Raw genomic sequence first — 26,668 nt, 5'->3', positions numbered from 1 at the left:
TAGCCATGACATATTGTCTAAATACCTTGCTTAATATGCTCTAATATATACTTCGGCGTTGCAACAAAAATCAATTCTACAACTGAAACTAGTGCACTTACGCCATGCCACTTTCTATTTTCAGGGTATGAAATATCCATCGATAGCTAATTTTTATGATCCAGTCACGTACAAACGTACAGTTAACTGTTATAGACAAAAATTAAGCTAAAGTATTCTACTTATTTTTTTTCCCTGCCTTTTCTGAACCGTGATTCCTTTTGAGATATAGGCAAAAAATCACACTGCAGTGGACACTATAGGCAAAAAATCATACTGCAGTCGACAATGCGGCACCATGCTGTGTTGGTGGTGCAGGAGCTCACTGTCGGCTTGCTTTCAAAGAATTCAGTCGTTATTTTTCATACAGCCTAGCAAACTAATTGGTCTGGTGGTTCCTGAATGCACTATCAAAGAATTCAGTCGTTTTAAGCTAATTGGTCCCGTGACAACACACCTGTTTAACTAATCTCCGTCACTCTCTCTTATCTCGATCCCCGTGGCAACACACCAGTCCCAGAGCACGCCGTTTCCCATCCCCGTCACTCTCTCTTATCTCACCATCACCACTCATCTCGTTCCCCATCCCCTTCCCCTCCCCGTGTTATCCACTCAGGAGCTCATCGATGCTGCCGCCGGCGCGCCGTGGCGCACGCATTGCGACGGCGTGACTGATACCTCCCGGAGCAACTGTGCGACCCCCGCCTCTCCCTATGGCATGGCTTCGCCATCGTCAGCCTCCCACCCCAACCCCACTGCTCCGTGCTGTCCTTGCAAAGTCCAGGGGGCAGCGCTCTCGCTGACGAGCGCGCTGTCGGCGGCATCCACGTGCGGCGCCCTCTGCCCCGCGTCCCCCGCTCCGCGCCTCCGGCTGCGCGGCGCCAGGTCGGTCGGCCTCTTCGGCTGGCAACGCGCGGTCGGCCTATTCTACTGGCAACGCCCGGCGAGGCACGCGCGCCGTGGAGCGTGAGGACACCCTGCAGCAAGCCGTACTCGCCCGGATGGGCGGAGATCGAGCAGGAACGGAGGAATTGATTTTACCTTCTCACGGTCGGCTCCCCTCTCTCCCTCCGCGTCCTGCATCGGCAACTCCGTTGGATTGGTACCGTCGGTGAAGTTTGATCTTCGAGGTAAGCAAAAATAGTCAATAGTAGATTGAGTCCATCTTATATATACACGCTTTGAAGGCTAGCTAGATGAGTAGTATCGTATATGGTTAGGATTAGGTTGTTTGGATAAGGAGTTTTTGCCTATTCTGTTTCTGTTGGAAAAAAAGAGGACTCGGATAAATAAACTATCAATTCGTTTATTTTTGTTAAGTTGTTTGTCTATCGTATTATACCAATAATTTCCGTGCTTGTGTCGGAGTGAACTGAATAAACAGAGCCAAAAAATATGGCCAGATTTGGTTTCAAAGTTTCACCATGCTGTCGTGACTTCGTTTTGTCTTTGCTCCCCCGCCCCCCTAACAAGCAAAATTATGAATCTGGACGTACTTTTCATTGGCAATGATGAGAATAACATATGCAATGATGATAAATAACATATGATGAGAATAACATATATAGTGACAAGTGAACTGAAGTCACGGAGGCATATGAAAAGTACAAGTACAAGTGTGCTCTCTACACGGTGGAGGCATCTGCCTTGGTTGCTGCCTGAACTCAGCATCGATGTCCAAGATTTCCTATCCGCTCCGTGCGCTGACCCTATTGATGAAAATGATATGGAGCAAGCCATGGCCTCTTTGACCAAAGAAACCATGAGTTTCTTGAATAAACAACAGAGAGAATTCACTATCTCAAGTTTGCATCTTAACCTCTATTTGATCAACACTTTCCTTCACAAAGTTGGCCCACTGATAGGTGATGCAATTAACAGTGGTTTGTTGAAAGATTTGGATCTTGGCATTCTTGATAAGACATGGACTAACGACCGTAGCGACGAAGAGATGCAACAACGAGCTCAACACATAGATGGTTTTTTCACTGCCTACCCTTGTGTGCTCCACTGCCTCACAAAGCTCTTTCTAAAAAATGTAGGGTTTGAAAAATTGGACATGCACCATGTGCTATTCAACTCCTGCAAGCAACTGAAGCATCTAACCCTTTATCATTGCGATACTGGTTCCTACTCTATCTTTAAGATTGATGCACCAGACTCAAAACTCTGTGTTCCAGAAATTGACAAGTGTCGCTTTCTGAGAGTTGACCTTGTCTGCCTCCCGAAATTGGATAAGTTCTTTTGTGATTATTGGGTATCTCGGTATGCCCCATTGACCTTTGGTTTTGTCCCATCTCTTGGGGAGTTAGAACTCTCATCTGGTTCAGTTTGTGAGGAACACATATTTAAATTAAGTGAGCTTCTACATGGAGTAACAAGCATACATACTCTCACATTGGATTTCCAAGGTGAAACCGTAAGTACTACTACTACTTTATTTGGTTTCGTCATGTTGTCACATATATGAAAGTTATATCATGGATGTGTTACATATGATAGAGAACATACATAGCTGTAAATTCTTTGATGATCTCATTTTTGTACTTGCAAACTATCATATCGTAGTCATGTCACATGTTTCCTGATAGAAATTGCTGAGGATGTTGTTTGCGTATTGCTCTTTAGTATGAATAGAAGAAACACATTTCCCATGGTTTCCAAAATGTATGGAGTATTTTTTTTCTTTTCCTTTTTACCCCAAAGCAGAACAAGTCCTCACATGAGTTGGAGTTCAGAGGGATTTCGATCCTACAAAATAATAGCTTGCAAGATCCTACAAAATAATAGATGAGATAGTCGTGTTTCTTATTTTCTGAAACTTTATGTGTTAAGTCTGAGAAGAGTTTTCTAGGTAATTCTGAAGAAAATTATGTGTCCTATTTGGTCATCATTATTGTATCGGTACCATGTGTTCACCAACAATAGAAACTCTTGTACATGTTTGCGTAGCATTTAGGTCATGTGATTTTGTATGTTTTATGTTGTTTATTATTTATCTTTGCAGCCATATATTATTGATGGAGCACTCAGTGAAAATAGTCCGTATGGAGGATTTGAACATTCTGGCATTCCAGATGGCATTCCTCAACTGGAAGAGTACCTAGCTGTGTACTGCTCTATGTCTCTAAGCATCGTGTTTGCTTATTTTTTCATGCTTGCTGGATAAAAAGCCAGTGCTTTTCACTGTTTTTTTATCATTCACTTTTCTTCTATTAAATTCCCCTCAGGCACGACCTTGGCCTGCAGCAAATTGGAAGTTGTACATTGCCTTTTCACTATTTCGAGGGGCATCTATCTATGCAGGAGTATACCACAGATGGACTATGGTACTTTGTCTTGAACTCATGAAATCTGTGTCTATTTATATATTCTAATTTATTTTAGCTGGCACACAGGGTAATGCTTCAGGCGGTGAGCATACTAGATTTGCCGGCAAGGCTGGCAATGTTATGGTTGATTGTGCCTGGTATTACATTAATAGAGAAAATGTCCTGAGAGCACACCCTGCTACAGGTAATTATATTTCACAGCTTCATCTTAACAACTTCCTGCCACCTATTTGAGTGCGCTTTGTGGGCAAGATCTTTTTGTTTTCTTAAACCTTGTTCCTTTTTCCAAATAAACTGCTTCACATAGACATGGAAATGTGGTTATGATCCTTTATTCCCTTTTTAGGAGCAATCATTATTCTTGTAAAGTATAATGCACTCAAATGTTGTTAACTAAGCATTCACATTTAAAGGTATGCATGTCTCGAAGGCTCCCCAACAAGGTTTCCATGTATCTCTCTAAAAAAACAAGGTTTCCATGTAGAGCAGGAAGATTCAAGTTTGACAAGTGGTCAAGGCAAATTTGTTCCTAGCGAAAAGGTTATGAAGCTACGGCATAAAATAATGAAGTTCATGAAAGATCATATATACCCGAAGGAAGATGAGTTATACAGACATGCACAATCAACCTCACGGTGGACAATCCATCCTGAAGAAGAAAAATTGAAAGCATTAGCAAAAGAGGAGGGATTGTGGAACTTATTTATTCCGGTACTCACTATTTTCTTTTCACACCTTTCGTATTTACCTGATCCAGAAAATTAAGAACTTCATTGCTTATAGTAATGACGGGTACATCTATATTATGCTGACATCTATGCTGATTAAAATTGTTAATCTGCGCGAACAGCTGTATGGTATTGAACGGTGAAGGGTGTTGGCGTTGGCGAGCATTATCTTGACCTGCTTGTTCTCCTCGTTCACCCGCGCAAGCTCCGATTTTGCCGCCGCTAGCTGTAATAAGTCATAGGCACAGAGGATAATAAGTATCTCCACTGTTATTCTGAATAATTGCATATAACATCATGGCATGAATGTTGACTAACACATCAGGAGTTGGTATATCTTGTCGATTCAACAACACACATGAATATTAGCTTATCATTGCTGCTTATTACGAGGATGATGCAAATTGAAAATGAAACTCTGTTTCTACCTCATTCATATTCGCATGTATCTGCATTATATTTACCCATCCCGTGTGTGAAGTGTTTGTTGTTATTTTCTGAACAAATTATTGTTTTTCTTTATTAACTTTGCCAATTTACCAATTCAGGTCAGGTTTTCAATGAGCTAGTAGGCATCCCGTTCTATGTTGCTCTTGAGGTATTGCACAAACGCTATGGGCCAGAGTCCGATGTGTGGTCAGCTGGAGTGATACTCTATGTATTGCTAAGTGGGGTTCCACCATTTTGGGCAGGTGATTTCTTTAAACTCTGGTGTTAAACTTGAGTATACCGTCTTCCTGGAATTGCTAAAATGATCAATATTTACTTTATCACATACACAGAAAGGCATATTTGATGCACTTCTGAAGCGGCACCTTGATTTGGAATCAGACCCCTGGCCTAAGATATCTGACAGTGCAAAGGACCTTATAAGAAAGATGCTTTACAATTTCCCTTCAGAGCGTTTGAAAGCCCATGAAGTGCTACGTAAGTATATTTTATCTATTTCTTCACCCTTGGAAACTGTTTTTGTAGTCACGAAGATTTTCCCTTTGTACTTGTTTACCAATTATATGCTAATGCCAGGGCATCCCTGGATCTGCCAAAGTGGGCTAGAGTCAAAAATGTCTTGTATGAGGGTCTCATTCGAATTGTTACCTTTTAATCATGTTTGATTTTCTACTTCTTGTTGGAAATTCATTTTACGATTGGAATAACATAATAAATCTGATTCAAAGTGGAATAAAGTTTAATTGAACAGAAAACAGAATGATCAGGTTGTACGTGATAGAATATGTGCCTAGAAAATGGGAAGGATAATAGGTTTCTAAGTACTAAAACTGTGATACCATTCCAGGAAGTTACTTCTTGATGCCATTCCAGAAAATAGAAGGGCCAATAGAATGGTCTTGACGATAATTTTAGGTGTCCTTTTAGGCAGCAACACCAAGTAGCAGGGCTTCATCTCAGTACTGATCAATAGGAGCATGTTCAAACTACTGCATAGGAAAAAAATCATTTATTCATGACTTTTCTTATCCTCCCACGGAATCTGGTTCAAAACTCCACATCGTTGTCATCGAACAAAGTTTTAGGCGCAATTGAAAGCAACCAGCCAGATTCTTCTGATGACCCAGACGACTACTTTATGTGCTAAGGACTTCCTTGTATACTATGTTCTTCATGGTTGTTAATAAGGGCTCAGAACTTTTTCGCTTCTTTGAATTCTTGCTTTGTTCCTTGCCCTTGCCTTTACCCTTGCCGTCGTCCTTGATGGCGAGAATCTTAATGTTCCTCTTCGCAGTGGCTCTAGACAATGCAACGTAGAGCTGACCGTGAGAGAAAATCGGGTCTGGTAGGTACACCCCGACAATCGGTATGGTTTGTCCTTGCGCCTTGTTGATCGTCATGGCAAAGCTGAGCCTAATAGGGAACTATTTCCTCTTGAACTTGAAAGGGAAGATATCATCATCGGATGGACACAGAGGTATCCGAGGAAGGAACACCCTCCTACCAGCATCTTGTCCTAGCACGATTTCTGCGTCGATGGTATTCCTCTGGAAACCCCGGACCACAAGCCTTGTGCCATTACATAACCCATTAGCTGGATCTATATTTCTCAATAGTATAATGGGGCAATTTATCTTTAGTTTGAGGGCATGCGGAGGCAGCCCGTTGGGAGTCAGGTTTTTGAGGAACTCAGGGGAATAGTAGCCGTGTGGGTCATCCTCTACACTATCAAAACTATGGTAGATCTTCTCTTCGCCCTGGAAGCGCTCTATCATGCGTGTGTTTATCTTATCAATGTTGTCGTTCTTGGTGGAGAGGATCGCTTGAGATGTCATGTAATTAGGATCAGACAGGTTGTTGTCTAGAGCAGGAAATACATGGTCGATTAGATTCTCTAGGTCTACACCGTCTCCCGTTGGCGGCACACAAATGTCTTGAGGGAGCCTGATGTTGCCTTCCTCGTCGGTTTCTTCGGTGCCGTTTCCTACCCTTAGCAAGTAATCTGTGAACCACGGGTCATTATGCGCCCTCATGTTCGTGACGAGCCTTAGTTGGCGCATACCCTTCCAAAGATACGAACTCCGCAGGGTCGCATTGATTATCTGACCCCGTGACCCTTTCCTGATGACTAGAAGCACCTGCCTGAAGTCCCCACCGAACACGACAGTTTTCCCCTCGAACGGTTGGTGCCGTCGTCCCATAATGTCCCGCATGCTATTATCTAGTGCCTCAACAGCTTGCCACTTCGTCATGCTGGCCTCGTCCCATAGGATGAGGGAAGCCATGCGCAGGAGCTTGGCCGTCACACTTTGCTTGGTGAAGCTGCACGACGCCCCATCTTCAATGCTGAGTGGGATCTTGAACCTCGAGTGGGCTGTCCTGCCTCCAGGCATGATGGAAGCGGCGACGCCTGACGTCGCCGTAGCCACCGCTATCTTTCCCTCCCCCCGAACCTTTGCGAGCAATGCCCTGTATAGGAAGGTCTTCCCGGTGCCTTCCGGGCCATCGAGAAAGAATACACCCCCATCACCGGCATCTACTGCTGCCAGGATATCGTCGTATGCAAGCCTTTGCTCATGGTTTAGCGAGGATCCTAAAGCAGCGTGGTGTGCGTCAACCTCGATGGTGGACTCCTCTGTGACTTCTCTGGCCTCGCCTCCGGTTGTGTCATATGTCTCGTCGTTGTCCGGAAGAGGGAACAACGCTATGTCTTTTCCCATTGACTGTAGCATTCCCCTGATGTCTAGCAACACCATCTGCTCCACTGCCTTTGAGTAGGTGTGTGATCGGCGGTAGTCATCAGACATCGCCTCTAGGTGCCTATCCCATAGACCACGCACGTCACCTGGCTCGCAGAATACCAAGATTGTTGCAAAGAGCCTCCTGAGCGAGGCTGGTATCACGAATTGTGTTGACTCTGTAAGAGACTCATCAAGCGTGTTGTCGGCCTCAATGAGGCCCAATCTCTTGGCAGCCTCACGGAAGCTATCACATAGCACACCGTCCACGGTACTCAGGTCCTCGAAGGATGTCTTGCCTGGTACGTGGTTGAGCAGCACTCGTAGAAAGTATCGCTCCCCCTCGGCTGGATGTGCTGACACGATTCGACCTACTTGGTGTTGCTTTTGCCTGGGCCTCCAGTACTTTGCTCTCTGCCTTGTGAAACTTCCTAGAAAATCCTTGTACAAGATGCCTCGAGCCAAAACATGCTGCTGATTAGCGAGGAAATACTCGGTCAGCATTGACTTAGATGCTTTATCACGGGCGACAACATCGGTCCGGTCCACTCCTGCTTTGAACGTGACACTATGCATATTTGGGAGATGAAGCGGCAACTGTAGGACCGATGGGAAACTCTCGGAAATATTAAAGCCGAATATCCTCCACATCGCCTCCGGTGGAGTAACCCATCTCGCATCGATGTACCTTTTAATCTCATCTACAACCCCTTTCTCGTCAGGCTGGTCGATGTTGATTGAAGCTCGATCATGGCTCTTGTATACGTATTTGTAAAGGTACTTGACGGCCTTGATGCTGGAGCACACCTCGACATTTATGTGGCATTTGAACATCCGCAACAGATAAGGGTTGTAAGGCACGACCCATCTGTTATCCATCATCTTACATCGGACCTTAGCCTGACGACCATCGACCCGCCGTCGATACATAGGGTATGAATCCATCCCCTGTAAGGTGTTCTGGTTGAATGGCCGTGGGTACTGGCTCTTGCACTTCAAGTCTTGCATACACACATTTTTGGGATTTAGATTACCGCATGGGTCGTGCATCATATGCTTCACGACCATGGCATAGAGCTCTGGACACTACTGAAATTCAGAAATTTGTCGTCTGCCAAAGCGGACGGCAAAGGGTGCAACCACAGACGGCAAAGGCTTTGCCGTCGGTCAGCTGACGGCAAAGTAGACGACAAAAAAAAATCTGGTGAAGAGGTTCTTTGCCGTCTGCTTTCCCAAAGCGGATGGCAAAGAATCTTTGCCATGAGGGGACAGACGGCAAATTAACTCGGACGGCATATATTGCAACGTCCCCGTTAAGTGTTAACGGCAAATGGCAAAGAGGGGAACCATCCCCTTTTTTATTTATTTTTTGTTATATCCAGCATTTTTAACAAAGGATATATATATATATATTTAACATAAATAAATTTCTTTCCGTACTCGTAACCATATTAAAATAACCTCTGATATCCAGCTTTCAAGTTGCATCCACGTGCATACAAAGTTTCATATATTACACCAGTTTCATCCACGTGCATACAAAGTTTCATATATTCATATACTATAATAGTTTCAATACAACCCATGGTACAAGAAATCAACTTCAAGCATTCCATCAATATTTTCCAAGCTTCCCGTGAAGTGAAGGTAATCTGCAAAATGACAAATAAGAAAGTTAGAAGAATAATACTAGATGAAGTAGTGTATATATAGGTTATTTCGGAGAGAAATTAGCAAAGTATAGACCATTTAGGAGCTAACTAAGCTAATTATGTCATTTAGGTGGAACCCTAGCTAACTATAGGTCGTTTCGGAGCTAACTTGGGTAAAATAGGTCATTCCGGAGCAAACTATGCTTATTAAGCCATTTTTGATCTAGCTAGGCTAATTATAGGCCATTTAATACCAAGTTAGGGGGAATAGGTCATGTTCCAGCTACGTAAGCCTTATTATGTCATTTAGGAGAGAACTTAGCTAACTATAGGTCATGTTTTATTAAATAGACCATTTTGGAGCTAACTAAGCTAATTATGTCATTTAGATGGATAATTAGCAAATTTAGCCTTTCTTGGATGAGTCTAAGCTACGTAGAAGAAGAGAAAGAGAAGAAGAAGTAAAAGAAGGAGGATGAGGAGGAGGAGAAGGAGAAGGAGAAGGAAGAGGAGAAGAAGAAGAAAAGAAGAAGGAGAAGGAGAAGGAGGAAGAAGGAGGAGGAGCTCCTTCTCCTTCTTCTCCTTCTTCTTATCCTCCTCCCTCTCCTTCTTCTTCTTCTCCTCTTCTTCTTCTTCCTTCCTTTCATTTTTCCTCTTTCTTCTCGTCTTCTCCCCTTCTTCGGGCTAAATTGGCTAAGAATGCCTTAGTGGAGCTAATTATGTCATTTCAAGGATAATTAGCTAAGTATAGGTCAATTTTTATTAAATAGGTCATTTTGAAGCTAACTAAGCTAATTATGTCATTTAGATGGATAATTAGCCAACTTAGCCTTTCTTGGATGAGTCTAAGCTACGTAGAAGAAGAGAAAGAGAAGAAGAAGTAAAATAAGAAGGAGGAGGAGGAGGAGGAGAAGGAGAAGGAAGAGGAGAAGAAGAAGAAAAGAAGAAGGAGAAGGAGAAGGAGGAAGAAGGAGGAAGAAGAAGGAGAAGGAGGAGCTTCTTCTCCTTCTTCTCCTCCTTCTCCTTCTTCTTATCCTCCTCCCTCTCCTTCTTCTTCTTCTCCTCTTCTTCTTCTTCCTTCCTTTCATTTTTCCTCTTACTTCTCGTCTTGTCCCCTTCTTCAGGCTAAATTGGCTAAGAATGCCTTTTTGGAGCTAATTATGTCATTTCGAGGATAATTAGCTAAGTATAGGTCATTTTTTATTAAATAGGTCATTTTGGAGCTAACTAAGCTAATTATGTCATTTAGATGGATAATTAGCCAATTTAGCCTTTCTTGGATGAGTCTAAGCTACGTAGAAGAAGAGAAAGAGAAGAAGAAGTAAAAGAAGGAGGAGGAGGAGGAGGAGGAGAAGGAAGAGGATATGAAGAAGAAAAGAAGAAGGAGAAGGAGAAGGAGGAAGGAGGAAGAAGAAGAAGAAGGAGGAGCTCCTTCTCCTTCTTCTCCTCCTTCTCCTTCTTCTTATCCTCCTCCCTCTCCTTCTTCTTCTCCTCTTCTTCTTCTTCCTTCCTTTCATTTTTCCTGTTTCTTCTCATTTTGTCCCCTTCTTCGGGCTAAATTGGCTAAGAATGCCTTTTTGGAGTTAATTATGTCATTTCGAGGATAATTAGCTAAGTATAGGTCATTTTGGAGCTAACTAAGCTAATTATTTCATTTAGATGGATAATTAGCCAATTTAACCTTTCTTGGATGAGTCTAAGCTACTAGAAGAAGAGAAAGAGAAGAAGTAAAAGAAGGAGGAGGAGGAGGAGGAGGAGGAGGAGGAGAAGGAGAAGGAGAGGAGAAGAAGAAGAAAAGAAGAAGGAGAAGGAGAAGGAGGAAGAAGGAGGAAGAAGAAGGAGAAGGAGGAGCTCCTTCTCCTTCTTCTCCTCCTTCTCCTTCTTATCCTCCTCCCTCTCCTTCTTCTTCTTCTCCTCCTCTTCTTCTTCTTTCCTTTCATTTCTCCTCTTTCTTCTCCTCTTGTCCCCTTCTTCGGGCTAAATTGGCTAAGAATGCCTTGTTGCAGCTAATTATGTCATTTCGAGGATAATTAGCTAAGTATAGGTCATTTTTTATTAAATAGGTTATTTTGGAGCTAACTAAGCTAATTATGTCATTTAGATGGATAATTAGCCAATTTGGCCTTTTCTTGGATGAGTCTAAGCTACGTAGAAGAAGAGAAAGAGAAGAATAAGTAAAAGAAGGGGGAGGAGGAGAAGGAGAGGAGAAGAAGAAGGAAAGAAGAAGGAGAAGGAGAAGGAGGAAGAAGGAGGAAGAAGAAGGAGAAGGAGGAGCTCCTTCTCCTTCTTCTACTTCTTCTTATCCTCCTCCCTCTCCTTCTTCTTCTCCTCTTCTTCTTCTTCCTTCCTTTCATTTTTTCTCTTTCTTCTCCTCTTGTCCCCTTCTTCGGGCTAAATTGGCTAAGAATGCCTTTTTGGAGCTAATTATGTCATTTCGAGGATAATTAGCTAAGGATAGGTCATTTTTTATTAAATAGGTCGTTTTGGAGCTAACTAAGCTAATTATGTCATTTAGATGGATAATTAGCCAATTTAGCCTTTCTTTGATGAGTCTAAGCTACGTAGAAGAAGAGAAAGAGAAGAAGAAGTAAAAGAAGGAGGAGGAGGAGGAGGAGGACGAGAAGGAGAAGGAGAGGAGAAGAAGAAGAAAAGAAGAAGGAGAAGGAGAAGGAGGAAGAAGGAGGAAGAAGAAGTAGAAGGAGGAGCTCCTTCTCCTTCTTCTCCTCCTTCTCCTTCTTCTTATCCTCCTCCCTCTCCTTCTTCTTCTTCTCCTCTTCTTCTTCTTCCTTCCTTTCATTTTTCCTCTTTCTTCTCCTCTTGTCCCCTTCTTCGGGCTAAATTGGCTAAGAATGCCTTTTTGGAGCTAATTATGTCATTTGGAGGATAATTAGCTAAGTATAGGTCATTTTTCATTAAATAGGTCATTTTTGGAGCTAACTAAGCTAATTATGTCATCTAGCTATCTTTTATTAAAACACTAGAAATAACATACCTAAGTTAGGGTCAAGCACGGTGGCTCTGGCTTGTTTCACCTGGAGAAGGCTTCCTTGGAGAAGGCTCGACTGTAGAAGGGTCGTGTGATGCGTTTTGGGAGATATTCTGCACCAAACATCGTTTGCAATGTGTAGTTAGCATGAGGACACTCTTAAGATCACTCCACTGAAATGAAACTCACCGTCCCCGCCATGTTAATGACTGGCATCGGCGGAGGGACTTGGCCGTTCTTCTCGCACATAGACTGTACATTTGGTTTTGACAAGTCAAACTTTTTATTTATTAATGAAATAGACATTCAAATGCAAGATTTGAAATAACATGAAGAAGAAACTTACCACGAAGACCTCGTATATGGCCCTGGTAGACGCATCATTCCGTGCCCTCTCCGCCTCCACCAATGCAGTCGTCCTCTCCTACAGCTCCCTAATTTCCTTATCCTTCTCCGCCATAGCCGCCTGCATTGCCTCTCTCTCTTTCTGAATAGAAGCCTACAACACAACTCATTGTTAGCAATGTAATCATATTGGTTCCAACGCACAACATAATGGGGAAAGATAGTTGAGTCCACTAAACTAACCTCGATGGCGAGCTCGACTGGCCGTGGACGACGTTTTATCTCCGGAAAAGAGCTCGTTTGGCGTGCCTTTATCTGCCGGAGAGAGCTAGGACAACGTATAAGGCCGTCTCCAATGGAGATCGAGCCATGGGGCCTCCCGTTGCCAGCTATCATCACCAACTCTGGATCAATAGGCCCCTCGCTCGGGTTAAAGTCCTCCCCTTTCCTCGCCTTTCCGTGATCTCTGTACTTCACGAGCTTGTCGTGGGAGGAGATGTTGGTGAAGTTTTCTGGATGCTCGAGGTCAGACTCAGAGAATGCCTTGACCTTCTTGTACGAGGCAGTATGGGCCATCGCATACAGGTCGTACATCTGTGGCGCCTTCGTCTTATTGTGACGCGCCTAAAAGAGAGAGAGGAAAATTGTATTGGTAAAGAGCTCAAGATAGCATTAAGAATGAATTGCATGAGGCATGAAGAAAACCACATACCCAGTTCTCGCCAAATTGGATTAAGTTGACGCTCCCTAGATGGTGTGGCACGCCAACCATTTTGCCACGCCTCTCCTTGGCGTTGTTGTGGCTGGCCTCCCACGTTTCGGAGCACCACTCATCCACCAAGGCCTCCCAACAATCCATCTTATCCACACACCATTTCGGGGGCACCTAAGTTAATAAAGAGAAATTTGAGCGCGTAAGAACCAAATCAAGGAAACTAACTACAAAGCCTTAATAATATGTAATTACCTTCATATAATGCTCCTTCTCCATCTTAGCATCACGGCACTTGGCCTTGTCAAGCCTAATACGCCGCGTGGCATAGTAGTCTCGAACAGCCTGCGCCCGAGCCTCGTGCCGAAAGTTTTGAAGTAGGCGGCGACATTCGGTTTCGATAACCTTTGCTGCGTCCTCCTCGTATCCCTCCTCACACCTGTAGTAGGTCTGCAAACGAGACAACACCGATTAGTACAATAAATAGCTATGGTAGATTTATAATTGTGTGAAAGAGAAATTACCCAGAACTTTCGGATCACCATGTCCGCCCTTGTGTCACACAAAACACCGTCGATCTCCACCTCCGGCGGGGTCGGGGCACCCAAGTAGTGCTCCCAGGTCATTCCTACCTCTCGCTCCCGACCGGGCAACGTAACAAACCCTGGAAAGTTTTGACGGCAAAGAACACCAAGGACGCTGTTGGGCTTGCGGGCACCCTTGGCAAAAATCCAACCCCTACAGTATGACAAATTAAAGCCAAAACATTAGATATTTGAGAAAACGCGAAGGCAAAAGGTTAAATAAGAGTAAATTAACTTACTTGTCCCCATTTGGCCTAATCGACCACCTCTGCTCGGGGGTCGCTGGCACGAGCGGGAGCCCCGAACTACCACGCTGGTAGACGGTAGCCCCCTGACCCAGCTCCTCGTCGCTACCAGCATGGCCACTTGGCTCAGGCTAGGTATCCCACTGGGTCTCTTGGGACGTACCCTCATCCATGCTTTGCTCCGGAGTCGCCTGGAAGGAAGCCTCTGGGACACGAGTCTCGTGGGTCGAAGGCTCGTCGACCTGAGGCTCGTCGACCCGAGGCTCGTGAACCGGAGACCGTGTAGCCTCCACCTCACACGAATCCACCCTAGAAGTCCTGTGCTCAGGTGAATCAGCTTGGGGTGGTGGCGGAGACCATGTAGCCCTACCTCTCCCGCGACCACGTGTACCTTTAGTACAACATAAATACCAACATGAGTAATAAAATGTATATAAATACCAATATGCATACAACATGAGTACAACATAAATACCAACATGAATACAACGTGTACCTTTAGTGCCTCTTGGCTTCGCGGGGGGGTCGACCTCCTCTCACGGGGGGCGCTCCTTGCAAAGTAGAGAGAAACACTCTCCGAAGAGGCGAGGCAGGAATGGAAGTACCCATCCCATCACCCGCCGACGAAGAAGCAGCCGCGGAGTGCTTTCGACCCTTTCCCACCATCTTTCAACACCTGTCATGACAATGAGTAAATGAAATTAGTACAACATAAATACCAACAGGAGTAATAAAATGTATATAATTTAAGTGTATCATCGTCATAAATACCAACATGACTAATAAAAATTGAATACCTAACATGAACTCAAAATTTATATATAGTATAATAGTTGAATACCTGACATGAACTAATAACAATCGTCCTCGTCTATATATGCTTCGGGGTCAATAAATGCATCATGATCATCACTATCATCAATAAATGTATCATCATCATCACTATCACGAAGAACATGTGGAAGGCCACCATTATGTAATCGGTCAAGAAGTGACAGGTCATCCAGAGCAGTAACCTCTTCTTCTTCCAGCTCTTCCTATTCAGGCTCAGGGGTTAAGACGGATTCACTATCGCTGTCTACTTCAATGTTCTGGGTGAAGTAGAGCGGTTCTTGAAATGTTTCTTGGACATACGTGTTTCTTGGAAGAATTCTCCTTCATATGTGTCTGGGTTAATGTGAGGTTCGTAATCCTCTTCATTGAGGGTAGGTGGTCTAAAATGTGGTGGCACTTCATAAACGACACCCAACCTTTGAGGTTTGGATCAGTTTGGCAGGCCCACGGTAGATAGACAACTTGTGTCGCCTGTTGAGCCGTAATATAGACATCGGGAACATCTAAGTGGGTGTTTTGGTTGATTTCGACTAGTCCTATATGTTCAAGAGTCCTTCTAGTCTCCCTCGGCTCAAACCAATAACATTTGAAGACTACGACGGTCGGTGGGTTTTCACCATAGAATAGAAGTTCATAAATTGTTTCAACTCTTCCATAATACTCGGTGTCTCCTTTGCCGATAGCAGAGCCAGAACAATTTGTAGTCTTTAGGTCGGGCATAGATAGCTCTTTGCCAAAGGTACGAAAGTGATACCCATTGATGTTGTATTTGTCAAATGAACTGACCTTATAGTCAAAACCATTAGCGACTTGTCTCAACTCGGCGTCCATAGACTCTGCATCAGCCTACAAGTTTAATACGAAAGAATGGATGCATTAGCCGCAAATTAGACCAATAAATCAAATGGGCCCTTAATGATAATTAATTACCCTTTGTTTGAACCAAGAGATGAAACCGGGATAGTCGCCTCCATGCTTTGCGAGAAGCTCATACTCTTCGACGGAATCCTTTTCGATAACCGCTCCATCCGAGAATTCTGCGACGTATCGACTATATCAAATATCCGGGAATAAGAGTAGTTCAAAGCAATTAGAAGTTGCGGAACAATAAATTACCGAGAACTTACTCGATGTACGGCCGCACTTCTGTTAGGTTGGTGAAGATATACAATGAAATGGTCCGCCATTCTTTGACATCCCACGATTTCCCTTTCGAAGCTCCGGATGGTGCGAGCTTACCTTTGAATAGGCTGAGGTTGGATCGAACTTTTTCTCGATCGCCATCATTGTACCGAGGCTTCGGGTTATGCAAATGATGATTTTTGGCTTTGTAGTGTGCTGTCACGAAGTTTGCCGCCTCCTCAGTAATGAATGCCTCGGCCATCGATGCTTCCATTCTACGTTTATTTTTACACTTAGCTCGAAGCGTCTTGTGCATCCTCTCAGTTGAGTAGCCCCATCGATTTTGAACAGGCCCCCCCATTCTTGCCTCGGCCGGGAGATGCAAAATCAAATGTTGCATTGGATTAAAGAAGCCCGGTGGAAAGATCTTTTCTAATTTGCAGATCAACTCCGGCGCCAACTCTTCCATTTCATCTAGCATGCCAGGCGATAGTTCTTTCGCACAAAGAGAACGGAAGAAATAGCTCAGCTCTGCCAGTACTAGCCATTCATCCTCAGGGATAGAGCCATGCAACATCACCGGCATTACCCGCTCAATCCATATGTGCCAATCATGACTTTTGAGCCCAAATATTTTCAATTTCTCAAAATTCGCTCCCCTCTTTAGATTCGCAGCATACCCATCGGGGAACATCAACCGCATTTTCACCCACAATATCATTTCCCTCATAGCTGGCCTTTCAAGATTGAACCATGCCTTTGGCTTCGCTATGCTTTGCTTTCCTTTCCGTTGTCGCAAGTTTTGCAACGGTCTATCACATAGAGCCTCCAGGTGGATTCTAGCCTTACGATTATCTTTTGACTTCCCCTCTATGCCGAACAATGTACCAAAAATGGCCTTCGCAATATTCTTTTCAGTGTGCATCACGTCAATGTTGTGTGGGCAAAGGAGGTCTTTGAAGTAAGGGAGATCCCATAAGCATGACTTGTGAGTCCAGGCGTGTTCCGTATTATACCCTTTGAAGTATCCTGGACGCAAAGGATCAGGCTCGAGAGCGTTTAACTGATCAAGGGTCTGTTGGCCTGTTAACGCAGCTGGTGCAGTGTTTTTGACAACTCTGCCTTTGATGAAATTCTTCTTGTCTTTTCTGAACTTATGACCAGGATCCAGGAATTGTCTATGCATGTCGAAGCAAGAATACTTGCGACCAGCCTGCAACCAACGGAACTGAAGAGCTGCCTTGTATGTGGTGCACGGGAACCTTCCATGCACACACCATCCAGCGAATAGCGCAAACACCGGATAATCATGCGTCGAGTACATGTACCACACATGCATTTTGAAATTTGTTTTGGTAGCCGCGTCGTAGGTCTTGATCCCATTATCCCAGGCTTCTTGCAACTCATCCTTAAGCGGATGCATGTACACACTCATATTCTTCCCCGGATAGTTGGGCCCTGAAATTATCAACGTCAGGAAAATGTTATTTCTTTTCATAATCTCTCCGGGTGGCAAATTTAGTGGAATGACAAATACAGGCCAACAACCGTATTGTGCTGCCGTCATACCATACACATTGAACCCATCCGTGCTGATGGCAACTCTAGGTTGCCTTGGATCTTCCGATTTATCCTTATGTAATGCATCGAAGTGCCTCCATGCAAAACCATCTGAAGTGTGTACCAGCATCTTGTTCCCATCCGCATCTAGTTCGGTTCTTTTGCCCAATTTGTGCTAGGTCATCTGTCTGGCCATCTCTTCGACCATGAAAAGACGCTGAAGTCTTGGTACGATTGGCAGATATCGAAGAACACTAATGGGGATTTTGGTCTGATTCTTCTCACCCATGTCGTTTCCTACCACAATATACCTGGAAGAATTGCAAATGGGGCAATAGTTCAAGGCCGCATACTCAAGCCTAAATAAGGCACATCCATTCTCATAGGCATGTATCTTCTCATAGGGCATCTTAAGTACATGGAGGATTTTCTCTGACTGGTACATGTTTGCAGGCAGTACATGGCCTTTGGGTAGAAAGTGTCCAAATATCGTCATCATCGTGTCGTAGCATTCTCTTCCTAGGTTGAATTGAGCCTTGAGAGCCATTACTTGCACGATGGCATCCAGCTGACAAAGCTCAGTCTTCTCGTGGAGAGGACGTTTTGAAGACTCCAGCATTTGATAGAAGGCCTTTGCAGATTCCTCCATCTCATCGTCCGAATCACGAGCATCATCAAAGTCTTGCACCATGTCTTCAATCCCGGTACCATGCTCGTCGGTGCGACGACGAATCACCTCAGCTCTGGCACCTTGGTCAGACTCACCATGAAAAGTCCACACCGTATAATTAGGCGTAAAACCCCACTTCTGCAGGTGTTTACCCATTTCAAACTCTGTCTGCTTTTTCTAGTTGTCGCAGTTGGGACAGGGGCACCATGTTTTATGTTGGCCATTTGCAAATGCGGCTCTCACAAACTCCCTGGTTTTTGTTAACCATTCATGGGTCATGTCTTTCTGACTAGGGTGACCAGTGTACATCCAAGCACGATCACTCATGTTGCCTAGCTACCTATGGGGGCACAAGAAATAAATATATAATTCATCATCTATATTCATGCGCTAATCAAGTTTGTCAGTTTTATTACGTCCATGCAACCTACACGCTAATAGGTAAAGATAGGTCCTAATCCCACCCGAGTATGTGTAGACTGGGTTCGTTTTCCCATGCTCTGCTCCAGATGCGATGCAGAATTTCGGCAGCACCTCCCCGCTGTTCTCCTGATACACGTCTCGGCAATAAGCAGAGAGGATGTGCACCCGGAGAACAACGGGGGAGGCACTGACGAAATTCCGCATCGGATCCGGAGCACGGCATACGGGAAAACAAACCCAATCTACACATACTCGGGCTGTCCATGGATAATGTTGGACAATTCGAACGGATGGCGGTTATAAATATGCAAAGAAATGCATATTTATAGATCTCGCCCTTTCGAACGGGAGACGCATACTGGTCACACATACTCATGATTGAAGAAACCTATAGCTAGCAAGTTTCATCGGCACGAAGACCGGGACAGAGCAAATTAAGGGGGTAGGAGGAGAAGTCATTTGTGCTCACCAACAAACGCAAGGGCGGAGCTCGTCCAACGCACGTGGAGGTCGTCGAACAACTGCACATTGAAATTCACACGATCAACACAAATACGATGTTTTTATAATTAACATAATCAGAAAATATGTGACCTAACTCATAATTTACAAAATTATGACCCCGTGGGCATCTAGAAGGCCGAAAAGCATCTTCTCGTTCAACAGAAGGCAGAAGAGGTGTCGGGGGTCGGGGCTTAGTGACGTCGGGAGTCAGTGCCGTCGAGGGTCGGTGATGTCGGGTGTCGGTGGTCGGGGGTCGGGTTAAATGCGTCGATGGTCGGGGGTCAGTGTCATCGGGGGTCGAGGGTCACTAGCATCGGGGGTTGGGATCTTTTCGATCAACAAGAGGCCAAAGAGGTGTCGGGGGCCCGGGGTTGGGGGTTAGTGGCGTCGGGGGTCGGGGGACGAGGGTCAGTGGCGTCGGGGGTCGGGGGTCAGGAGTCGGGGGTTGGAGGTCGGGGGTCGGGGGTCAGTGGTGTTGGGCGTCGGGAGTTGGGGGTCGGGGGTCAGTGGTGTCGGGCGTCGGGGGTCGCGGGTCGGGAGTCGGGTGTCAGTCGCGTCGGGGGTCGGGGGTCGAGGGTCGGGGGTTGGTGGCGTCGGGCGTCGAGGGTTGGTGGCGTCTGGCGTCGGGGGTCGAGAGTCAGGTGTCGGGGGTCAGTGGTGTCGGGTGTCGAGGGTCGGGAGTCGGTTGTCAGTGGCGTCGGAGGTAGGGGGTCGAGGGTCGGGGGTTGGTGGCGTCGGGCGCCGGTGGTCGGGGGCCGCGGGTCGGGGGTCAGGGTCCTCTTCTTTCTTCTTCTCCTCTCTCCTCTTTTTCTTCTTCTTCTTGATCATCTTATTATTATTATTATTCGCCTTTTTTCTCCTCCTCCTCCTCCTCTTCTTCTTCTTCTTCTTCTTTCTTTTATCTTTCTCCTCCTCTCCTCTTTCTTCTTCTTCTTCTTCTTCTTCTTGTTCTTCTTTTTTCTTCTAGTTTATTATTCTCTTATTTTCTTCTAAGTTTTTTTCTATCTTTTTTTTTATTTTATATCTACTTTTTCTACCTAATAAATTAATGAAAATGCTTGCCATCCTCCGGCGGATCTTAGCGAACGCGTCTGTCACCTTTTTTGCTTGACACGCATTGAAATAAGGTCACCCACACCATGTTTTGTCGAACATATTTATGCAACAGAAGCTATGTTTCGGAAACATATGCGATGTTGCGATGGTCCACGACATATTTATATTTTCCAACAAAACATCTTTTGGATATTATTTCTACAACAAGATATGAGTTGGAAAAAATGCCACAAAATCTCAGTTGCAAATTTTTGCTACAAACATCTGTTGCAAACATTTCAGCAACAAGACCTATGTTTTAAAAATAATTCCGCAACAAGACGTGTGTTGCATAAATAATTTTGCAACAATGCCTATGTTGCAATAATGGAGGCGTGTCCGATCGTTCGATGCTACAGATCTAACGGCTTGTGATCCGGATGATCTTTTTAAAAGATCAACCGGAGGATGCGTAGCACTCCCCATAAACTAACTAACTAATTTAACATAAAAACAGAAAAAAAAACTAAACCTAGCACTAAACTACATATTCTTCTTCTACTTTTTCTACCTTTTCTACTTTTTCTTTTTATTATTCGTACTTTCTAGCAAAAAAGAAGAAGAAAAAATAGGAAAAAAATATTATAAAAACAATACTAACCGGAGCGGAGGGCGTCGGGGTCGCCGGCACAGGGGAGGTGAGGCTGGGGTGGCAACCGGGAGGGAGGTGGGAGGGGGGGCGGCGGCCGGGAAGTAGGTGGGAGGGGGCGACGGCGGCCGGGAGGGAGGTGGGAGGGGGCGGCGGCGGCTGGGAGTGAGGTGGGAGGGGGGCGGCGGCCAGGAGGGAGCTGGGAGGGGGGCAGCGGTCGGGAGGAAGGTGGGAGGGGGGTGGCGGCCGGGTTGGCGGCGGCACGGGGTGGCTGGGGAGGGAAGCTACGGCGGCGGCGGGGTGGGCAAACGACGGCGCGCGAGAGAGAGACAGAGAGGGGGGGTAGGCGGGCATGGATTGGGTGCGGGGTGGGAGCCGTTAGAGGCGCTGGAGCCGTTTGGCCCATGCCCCCTTTGCCGTCTGCAATGGGAGGGTGGCAGACGACAAAGGGGCGGGGTGGGTGGGGGTGGGGTTTCGGCCGTTGGGGGGGGGGCTTTGCCGTCTGCCCACCCTTTGCCGTCCGCCAGCAGACGGCAAATAGGTGGCCGACGGCAAATAAAACCTTTGCCATCAGCCACCTCTTTGCCGTCAGCACTGTGCCAACTGACGGCAAAGAGCACCTTTGCCATGCGTCAGCAGACGGCAAAGGCAAGGCAGATGGCAAAATTCTCAATTCCAGTAGTGGGATACTTATGCTTGTCCGGGAGCTCTGCGGATATGATGTGGTCATACTGCTCTGGCACCACAAGTTTATATTCTCTATTCATGATCAATAGGAAGTGCGCGTGGGGGAGGCTCCTCTTCTGGAACTCGACGACATACACATGCGCCACCACAACACCCAGGATGTGCTTCTTGAACAACATCTCTTTCATGGTCTCCAACTTGGCCCTAATCACGCGTGCGACAAGATCTGGTCGGTCTTGGGGTGTCTGGCCAGGAAGTAGCTCATTCAGTATCTCCTCCCAGCTAGGATTGCACGTCATAGTCAAAAAGATGTCAGGCTTCCCATAGGTCTGCACCAGTGCCATAGCGTCCATATGCCTCCCCTTCATGTCTCGGTTGCTCCCCTGATGCGTCCCTGGGAGCACGATCCTCTTGCCAATAGCGCTCGCTCCCACCTCCCCAACCGCTATGCTATCCAGAAGGCCTTGATATAGATCGGCACGTATCTGCGGTTGGTGGTCCCTGATCCACTTCAGCCTACAACCCTCAATCTTGACGAACATGTCCACACCCCACTGCTGGAACAAGCGTGCTCCGTGAAGTACGGGGTTGAATATCGCAGGGCGTGTCTGTAGCCGGTAACAGTAGTAGTCCCTGACCGAGACGCACAATCGGCTTTTCCCCTCTGTGCATAGACGTGATAGAAGAAGGTTAGTTACCATATGGGAAGGATAGACAATGTTATTTTTTTGCATATAAGCGTACCAAGCGGGCAAACCTGAATCGTTATCGTGGTTCCGTCTTGGTTGTTGTGCAAGCTCCAAAGGGACATTGCGCTTCGGGATATTTGGATGCCAACCAAGCGCCCCCCTTGGGAAAAGTGGGGATACGAGAGCGGGTCATAGCAGCCATCTGTGGCATGTATGCTATGCTTCTCATTGTTGTCCCCATAGAGTGTAATGTTGCGGTTGAACCTGTTTGCTAGATCGTTTCCCTCGACCCAAATCGCAGCCACCTCGGATGACACAGGTTTGTTATATCTCCGTTGATCTAGCTTTTGGTCAATGTTGAGGTCTATGCGGTACTCGTCGAGGTTTTCCTTGTGGGCACCCAAACTTCTAAACTGTTGGGAGTAGGGGTTGCCCCTGAGGATGTCCACTAACTTGCTGACTACGCGTTGGTCCAATTTCTTGGTAGCCTCCTTGCGATGGCTTAAGTTGGGGTCGTCGTCATAGAAGTACAACTGCACATGCCCAGGAAGAGCTATTGGACCGAACGAATGCACTTTGTGGTAAATAGTGCCCTGCGCCCGAAACGTGTATACCCCAGACTTCATGTTCGCATAGTTGTCGTCTAGGCTGACGCCAAGGGTAGTGAAGGAGAAGTGACCGTTGAAGAACCGAATGCTCTCCCGGAAGAGCCGAGAGTCTGAATCTGCGCTAGACCATAACCTCATCAGCTTTGGAATAGGCTCTGGTTCAGCCAACTCTATTTCCCCGTTTCGACAGCAGAAGCCATCCGTCTCGTACTAGAACTTCTTGGCTATGCAATGGTCGCAGTTTGTCGCATGCTTTAGGATGTGCGTGCTGTCTGGGATGTTGGAGTAGACATAGTCAAAAGGACCAAGGTCGATAGGTCCCGTTTCGGAGGAGTCCACGGGCTGATCGATGTCCGTGCCATCAGTGTCGTATCCTGCAAGCATTGTCGAGACATAACATGTCATGATACAATTCACATGCAAAATGAGTAGTATACAGGGACGAGAAGCGAAAGGCGCCTCAGAGTACCTTCACCGGCAAACAGGTAGTACGCATCATCCATGAGGCCATCGGAGAGTGCACTATCGTCCATTATGCCGCTGAGGAAGGCTTCCATATCAGCTGCAACATTGTTGAGCCGGTAAGACGACGTGCTTGATGAAGGGGGAGGAAGGTTTAGTGTGACTCGTGACATGGTGGATAGTAAAGATGATAGGGTTACCATCGGTCCCTCTGGTGTAAGACGGCGTGCTTGATGAAGGGGGGGAAGCCAGTGAAGCAGCTACTGTGGGTGATGAAGATGAGCTTGTTGCTGATTTGTTCACATCTAAGGTACTTTCATCTTGGCGGGGAGTCCTTCGCTTAGCTTCAAAGCTTGCATTACGATGATCTAGCGATGCTGACTTCTTACCTTCTGGTATGTTCTTCCGACGCGCCGTTCGTTTTACGGCATTCCCTTGAATCTTCTTTACATTCATACCTTCTTTGTTAGCTCGCTGCTTAGCCCTACGATGTGCTCTGGTCTCATGCCTCTGCTCATGGGCATGATTCTGGTTCTCGTATATTCGCTAATCATTGCTTTGCTGTGACGCATTTATGTGCTCCTCCTGTTGATCTCCATCGCCCAGGGTACGACTAAGGTACTCGCCTGCACCGTTAGGTAGCTAGTAAATACTGGTTGAACACACATGGACATATCAAGTAGTGTAAATATGGGGGGATTACCGTCTGATTCCAAGCCGTGACCAGCCTTACTTGCTGGCCCGGGGGCATGACATGAAGCGACGGGTTCTCCGACTACGAACGGATGAGCGGTCAACATCTGGTTGGGGCCAGCTAAGTTAGATGCATCTGGTCACGACATTGCTATGGATTCAATGCAAGGGGTGTTGCGCCTAGCCGCGAGTTTTGCGTTTCGCCGAGCTCGCATATTCTGCTTCTCTTCAGGTGACATGTTTTTCGCACGTGCTCTTCGGCGGGAGTTTGTGTCTTGCTTCTCGTCGGCGGTCATATTTTGGTACATGGCCCTTGCATAGCTATTCCTATCTTGCATGTTCTCGACCGACATATTTTGGTAGGCCGCCCTTCTAAGTGCGTTACTCTGTTCCTCCTCCTCTGATGTGATATGTTGCCTGGCTTCTCTTTGACGGGAATTTCTCTCCTCATCTGTTTTTTTTTTCCTAGCTGCTCTGCGACGTGCATTGATTTCATCCTTCTGTTCAGGTGTTAACATATTTCGCCGAGCTATATATTGCTCTCGCCTTTTCTGTTTTTTGTCTGATGTAATGACTGCGCTTGAAGGAAGTTGTTGAGGACTAGTTTGTGAGGTGTTGAGCGTTGGTGCTATATATGAAACAATATCATGCTCAGTGGTGCTATGTGTTCCTCCAAGTGATGCATGATGATCATTGTAGGTGGCTTCACGAGAATGATTTCCTGAAGATCCATTTTATGGACCACTTTTGTTAAGAAATGTAACACTGCTAACGGAAAAGATGTGAGTGCGTAAGGGCGATACCACTTGGGGTTTCGACATGCTGCACTGGCTGAAAGGCCGTGAGGTTGCCGGCTATGGGAACCATCATAAGGAGCTGGGTCGGAAGATTGTCATCATCGTCGGAAGACGAAACACTGTTGTTAGTAGTGTCCGTTTGGTCGCGTATGAAAAAACCAGACAGTGGTTGGTGGGTAATGGTGGGTTGTCGCCTCGGTGTCCTCTCATATTCAAGAACTAATAATAATTAAATGTAGGATAAGTTGTGTAATATTAAAGTATACCTTATATGCAAACATCTGATTGGCATAGACATACCTCCTTTTCCTTTATCATACAGATTTCCGCTTTCCCGTGTCATCTTCGACCGCTATATGTTATTCATTAAAACTGCATTATTTTGCAATAAGAAAATGTTAAAATATGATGAATGATGAATGCACTCTTGTGCAATAAGTAATTAGACTAAAGAGCATGCCACTTTGTGAATAAAAAATCTACTTGACCTCGTGAAATTACAGCGGAATGGCTCCTAGCACCTCTTGAAGGAATCAGAAGGTAACTAAAGCAAGTTCCTCATAGACCATATATGAAGTAAACTTAGGTCATTCATATATTCTCAAATTAGCTATGATAAAGGCAAGTTATACAACTCTTTCATTTGTCCATTTCAGGCAGGACAACCTACAACTCTCAACCCATCATGATGTTGCCATGGACTTGATAAATAGTGTCACTGGGGTTGATGAGGAAGGTTGCTCTCGCCAACGTATTCTTACCTTCGCAGCCAAAAGGTCTTGGTTTGTCTCATCTGATTATAACCCAGCCTTGTAGTAATATTATAGGTAGCTCAAACTTTGCATGTTCTCTAAAGGTACGTTTTGCAGATATATTAGCGCCATTGAAAGAAATCCAGAAGACCCTGATGCATATTATAACTGGGCCCTAGTTCTCCAGGTAAAAATGCATTCCTTATTTTCATGGCTTCATTTATTCTGTTGCTTAAAGGATGCTAGTAAAACTAACATTGCGAAAGTCATATTTTAACCTTTTCGAATATATTTGCAGGAAAGTGCAGATAATGTGGATCCTAACTCTGATTCTTCAAAAGATTCATTACTTGAGGAGGCTTGCAAGAAGTATGCTGAAGCTACACGACTTTGCCCAACACAGTATGACGTAAGTTCACCACTCCGACTTTATTGGTTCATGTGCTGGTCTCTATTGGAAATTGTTAAGATTGTTGCCTTTTTTATACCAAAGAGAATTGGTGCCATGGCATGGATTACTAATTATATATAGAAATCAATGAGATGCACGTGAATGTCATTTATGCATTTATGCCTCATTATAACTTGCTGCTTTGCTGAGAAACATCACAGTTCTCAACTTCTCATGCCTCTTTCTTATCCTTATAGGCATACGATATGCACAGATGTTATTTGAGCTTTACTCCCCACTTCCACAGTCACAAGGTTGCACTGCAGAGTCCGTACAGTTGTTCCAATATTTAAGAAAATGCATCTTTTAGCACATAGAGTAACTCAAGTATATAGCACCTGTTGTAGCAGTCTTATTTTATGCAAGGAGCGGTAATAAAGAAAAATAAGAAGATGCATGTTTTTTTCTTTGAAATGCTAGAAGATGCATACGAGTAGCCCAAAGGGATTTTTTGTTTGAAGAGTCGATCCTCCTTTTTCCATACTTCCTGGTAGCATTTTCTTGTTTCATATGGCCTCTATCTAATATTTCTGTTAGTAGCTGAACTGGAGGAAGAAAACAAAGTTGATACACTACTGGTTGCAAGTTTATACAGAAACGAGTAGCAAAATCGATAAATATTCTGTAATAAAAATGATATTTGATTTGCAATCATTTGATCATTCGTTTTGATTCCATGTTTTTGCTGATGATCTTGATTTTAACCAATCAGTCCAAACATCACCGGAAGTCTACTGATACACAATGGTGGGTTTTGTTGGCTCTGTATAGCGCATCAGCACGACAGCAATCCACTATAATTTTATTCAAGCTAGCTAGGTTGCTAGACGATGGGCGTGGAAATATATTCTATCTCTTAAATTTGGAAGTCTTGACAAGGTAATGATGCTTCCCTCATTTGTCTTCACTCATTTGTATGGA

General features: G+C 45.2%; 1 protein-coding gene across 12 annotated transcripts in view; it reads left to right on the top strand.

Annotated features, from left to right (window-relative positions):
- The first annotated feature begins 518 nt into the window (after nt 1-518).
- LOC123425760 overlaps nt 519-26,668 on the top strand; it is a 33,278-nt gene continuing 7,128 nt past the window's right edge. The window contains exons 1-13 of one of the 12 annotated variants that reach the window (XM_045109479.1): nt 547-1,169; nt 3,047-3,150; nt 3,270-3,368; nt 3,438-3,555; nt 3,718-3,784; nt 3,861-4,082; nt 4,648-4,791; nt 4,882-5,026; nt 25,048-25,084; nt 25,201-25,320; nt 25,414-25,483; nt 25,595-25,705; nt 26,460-26,626. In XM_045109479.1, coding sequence (XP_044965414.1) covers nt 4,978-5,026; nt 25,048-25,084; nt 25,201-25,320; nt 25,414-25,483; nt 25,595-25,705; nt 26,460-26,626 — 554 coding nt within the window. In that variant the 5' untranslated portion in view covers nt 547-1,169; nt 3,047-3,150; nt 3,270-3,368; ... (3 more) ...; nt 4,648-4,791; nt 4,882-4,977. Of the gene's footprint in view, nt 1,170-2,081; nt 2,459-3,046; nt 3,151-3,269; nt 3,369-3,437; nt 3,556-3,717; nt 4,083-4,647; nt 4,792-4,881; nt 5,027-25,047; nt 25,085-25,200; nt 25,321-25,413; nt 25,484-25,594; nt 25,706-26,459; nt 26,627-26,668 lie in introns of those variants that run through there. The other 11 variants (XM_045109480.1, XM_045109476.1, XM_045109477.1 and 8 more) reach the window with 11 other exon arrangements.

Source organism: Hordeum vulgare, chromosome 2H, assembly GCF_904849725.1.
Source record: "Hordeum vulgare subsp. vulgare chromosome 2H, MorexV3_pseudomolecules_assembly, whole genome shotgun sequence".
Taxonomy (NCBI): Eukaryota; Viridiplantae; Streptophyta; class Magnoliopsida; order Poales; family Poaceae; genus Hordeum; species Hordeum vulgare.
Note: the sequence above shows the minus strand (reverse complement) of the source record. Positions and strands in the feature narration are given on the sequence as shown.